General features: G+C 34.4%; 1 protein-coding gene across 1 annotated transcript; it reads right to left on the bottom strand.

The window, feature by feature from the left end:
• Positions 1-1,932: 1,932 nt before the first annotated feature.
• On the bottom strand, positions 1,933-2,913 carry LOC120200271 (LOB domain-containing protein 15-like). Its single transcript, XM_039201158.1, has 3 exons — positions 2,767-2,913; positions 2,435-2,678; positions 1,933-2,361 (listed from the first exon to the last, which is right to left on the bottom strand). Exons 1-3 carry the CDS (start codon positions 2,778-2,780, stop codon positions 1,948-1,950), a joined length of 672 nt encoding a protein of 223 aa, XP_039057089.1. The 5' UTR covers positions 2,781-2,913; the 3' UTR covers positions 1,933-1,947.
• Between the last annotated feature and the right edge of the window lie 339 nt (positions 2,914-3,252).

Here is a 3,252-nt window from a genome sequence, read left to right as displayed (position 1 = left end):
CGGGTGATATATTAAAATTATTCGAGCTACAAAATTACTTGAAACGACCTGTTAAAAAATTATATATCATGAAACTCGACAATTTTCTAAGCACTGTCACATTTACAGGAGATTCTAAATTAAAAGTCTTGGTGACCTTTTGGGCCAAATAATCTATCGCCGTGGATGATTTGTGGATTATTTGGCAAATTCCGCCTCTACCTTTCTTTATTATATTATACATTATATAAATGAGGGACTATTCATATTTTTTTCTCGGGTTCATCGATCATGTTGAGCTCCACACGCCAAGAAAACCATAACCTTCTAAGAATATATAATGTGAAACGTACGTTATTGACCTTCAATTGTACATGCATCTATACCTTATATATCATGTGAAAAAATTTATATTAAGGGATAAATTTATAAAATTTAGAGATAAAAATATATTATTAGTAGAAATAAAAAAAATAAAAATAAAAATTTAAAATTTTCAAAGAGTTTTTCAATCCCCTCCATCCACCTTTATTTATATGCAGCCAAAAATAACCCCATACTGTGTTGGTTGAATTTGAAAACCTTTCAATTTCATCCATACGAAACTTCTCTGTCGTTGATACTACCAGACAACATAACCTTCTTTTCTCTCTCTTTGTTACCATTATAACAATTTAAAAATTACTTCAAACGTATTTAAAATATGAACCAAACAATCTCAGTGATTAAAAGATTTTTGTTATCTCTTGAGGTCTTAGGTTAGGTTTGAGCATTATATATGCAACGTTCAATGTCAAATAGTTGAGAGTCTTTGAACAAATACTACTTTATATTTATTCCAGAGTAATAAAAAAATATATACGTAATTTTATGCTGTTAACCTCTAGTGGTTAAAACTGTATTGTCATGTACATTCACCAGCAAGATAGTTTCCTCCATCGCTTTACTCTATTCAATACTCTATACCAGCCGGAGAAATATGCAATGTATATATACACAAAGACAGTATATCGTGTAGAAGTAAATCAGATATCTTCTCTATCCTTATTTCAGAAATGCAGTAGAGTACCCCAAGGGATTTTAGGGTTAACATTTGGTTTATCATTTTCTATGAGTCGGTAGAAATTAATTATGAGAATTATCTAAACGATGCATGCAAATTTAAAATAAAAGTCATCACAAACTCAAATCTCGAGAAGTAGGACACTGGAAACAAGGTGATTTAGGTGGAGAAAAATAAAAACAGTGAGTTTAATGACAATATTCCAAATTAATTGCAAGCTTTCAACTTCACATGGGAGGATCAGGACCTGCGTGAGGCTGCATATGTTGTTTATGTCCCCTGCACACGTTCCTATTCTTTTACAATACAATACAAGCTTTTCAGGTCGTTCTTAGCTATACTTATACACATGGATTTAAATAGCAGTATGCTATTTATTAGAGTAGCAGCGGCCGTTATACAATAGTAAAAATGCCGTTCAAAATCATTATTATATGATTGTGATACTCATAATAACTATAATAATATATATTATATCTGTAATTAGGGACCACGATCACAATTTAAATCCATGTTTATACAAACTTAGTTAAAGTCCAATGATAGATCTTGTCCACCGTCTCCTTGTGGAAAACGGTGCCCTCTTAGCAATACTGTATGTCATTAACATGAACGCCTACCGAGCGGTGCGTGCGGTTGAATTTCTTCCCTAGGTAGATGGTGTTGACTTTTGCTGTCATTTGCTGGCAAATGGCAATGGCCCATGCTTCTCATTTCAACAATTAATGGGTTGACATTTTCACTATATTTTAACCTCGGGAAACCAAGTAAACTATGAAAGTTGGTGCTAGGGAAGATGGCACAGATTACTACTTTGCTAGAAGTTTTAAAAAGAAATGAAAACTTGAAATCTTATAGAAATTACTTGAAATAAGGGGGAGAATGGGATTATGTTGCTTATAGAATTAGTCGAAATATGGCACGTTATCACTTGAAATGGAGCTATATCCGGTTGCTGTGGTTGACGATGTATACAGAGAATTAGATGTGGAAGATAATGAGAAAACAATGGAAGGTGGAGTCCGTGGCGGAACAGGTGGAGGAGTTGGCGGAAGAGGAGACGACGGAGCAGCAATTAGTACCGCCCCACCAGCAGAAATAAAAGCAGCGTGATTGTGACTAGTAGTACTAGTAACTTCTCTAAACTTGTATTTCAGTATCTCAGCTCTTACTGCGTTCAGTTCCGCTTGCAAAGTCAGCATTTGTTGCTGCAAAGTAACGATTGCACCCATGCATCCGTATACGGGATCTCTTAACCTCAAGTTCGCCTCATAAACCAGACTGTTTGCAGCATCGGCTCTTTGGCTCTCCGGCACCTCCTGTAAACCCCATAAATCTGCATGTATAAGAAACTCAACTTGGTGGAGAAAAAGAAAACAATGTTTTATTTACCATTAACATCTTGGAGACATTGCTTGCACCAAAAACTTTGTGAACAGCGGCAAATTTGTGGGGCTCATGCGGGGAGAAATAAGGAGAGAAAGGACACTCTTCGGGACACTTTCTTCTCAAGAGCTTACATGCGGCACAAGGTGTGATAGTGTTCAAGGTCCCTGGAGGACCCAACACCTGTCTCCTCCCCATTTCAGAACATGCATCTGTCTTGATCATCTTCCCTATCTCATCAAATCTCTCCCTGACAACAGATATAAGGTTTTGAATAATCAGATTCTTCCATAGGAAGATCATTTCTTAATTTGACTAATCCGGGAAAGATTTTTTACCTGTCTCTGGACATTCAAGCATGCTAGTGTGGTTCACACGATGAAAGTAGGGGAGTTGTTGGATTGTAAAAGGAGATTAAAAGAAGCATGAAAATAGGGGAAAGGGTGCTTAAAAGACAAGGTGATCTAGGGAGGGTTAATTATAGTCAGGGTGGACCGAGAGACTAGCTGGACGATCGTTGATAGAAAATTTTAAATTATCATGTGATTTATAAATTTTCTTTGTAATTTTTATAAATGATATGTTTCATATCATAATATTTTATAAATTCATCATTTAATTTAAAATATTATATTTGTCTCCTGTTATAGATAAAGTCAATGTATTAAAAAAAAGATAATAGAGAAAAATTGGATGGGGAATTGATTTTATATTTTTCTCAAGTTGACGTTGTTTATTATATTATTATATATTATACTTTAAAGATTAGGTTAAGATTTAATGTCATGCCAATAAATAATAATACAAGGATATAAATATAAATT

The sequence above is a fragment of the Hibiscus syriacus genome, unplaced genomic scaffold (assembly GCF_006381635.1).
Source record: "Hibiscus syriacus cultivar Baekdansim isolate YM2019G1 unplaced genomic scaffold, ASM638163v2 tig00005936_pilon, whole genome shotgun sequence".
NCBI classification, from domain to species: domain Eukaryota; kingdom Viridiplantae; phylum Streptophyta; class Magnoliopsida; order Malvales; family Malvaceae; genus Hibiscus; species Hibiscus syriacus.
The sequence above is the reverse complement of the archived record's forward strand: the minus strand, read 5'-3'. Positions and strand labels throughout refer to the sequence as shown.

Coding starts and splice junctions, on each gene's coding strand:
- LOC120200271 (XM_039201158.1), bottom strand. Junction 2,362..2,434: donor ATGTCTCCAAGATGTTAATG/GTAAATAAAACA, acceptor TGGGGTTTACAG/GAGGTGCCGGAGAGCCAAAG.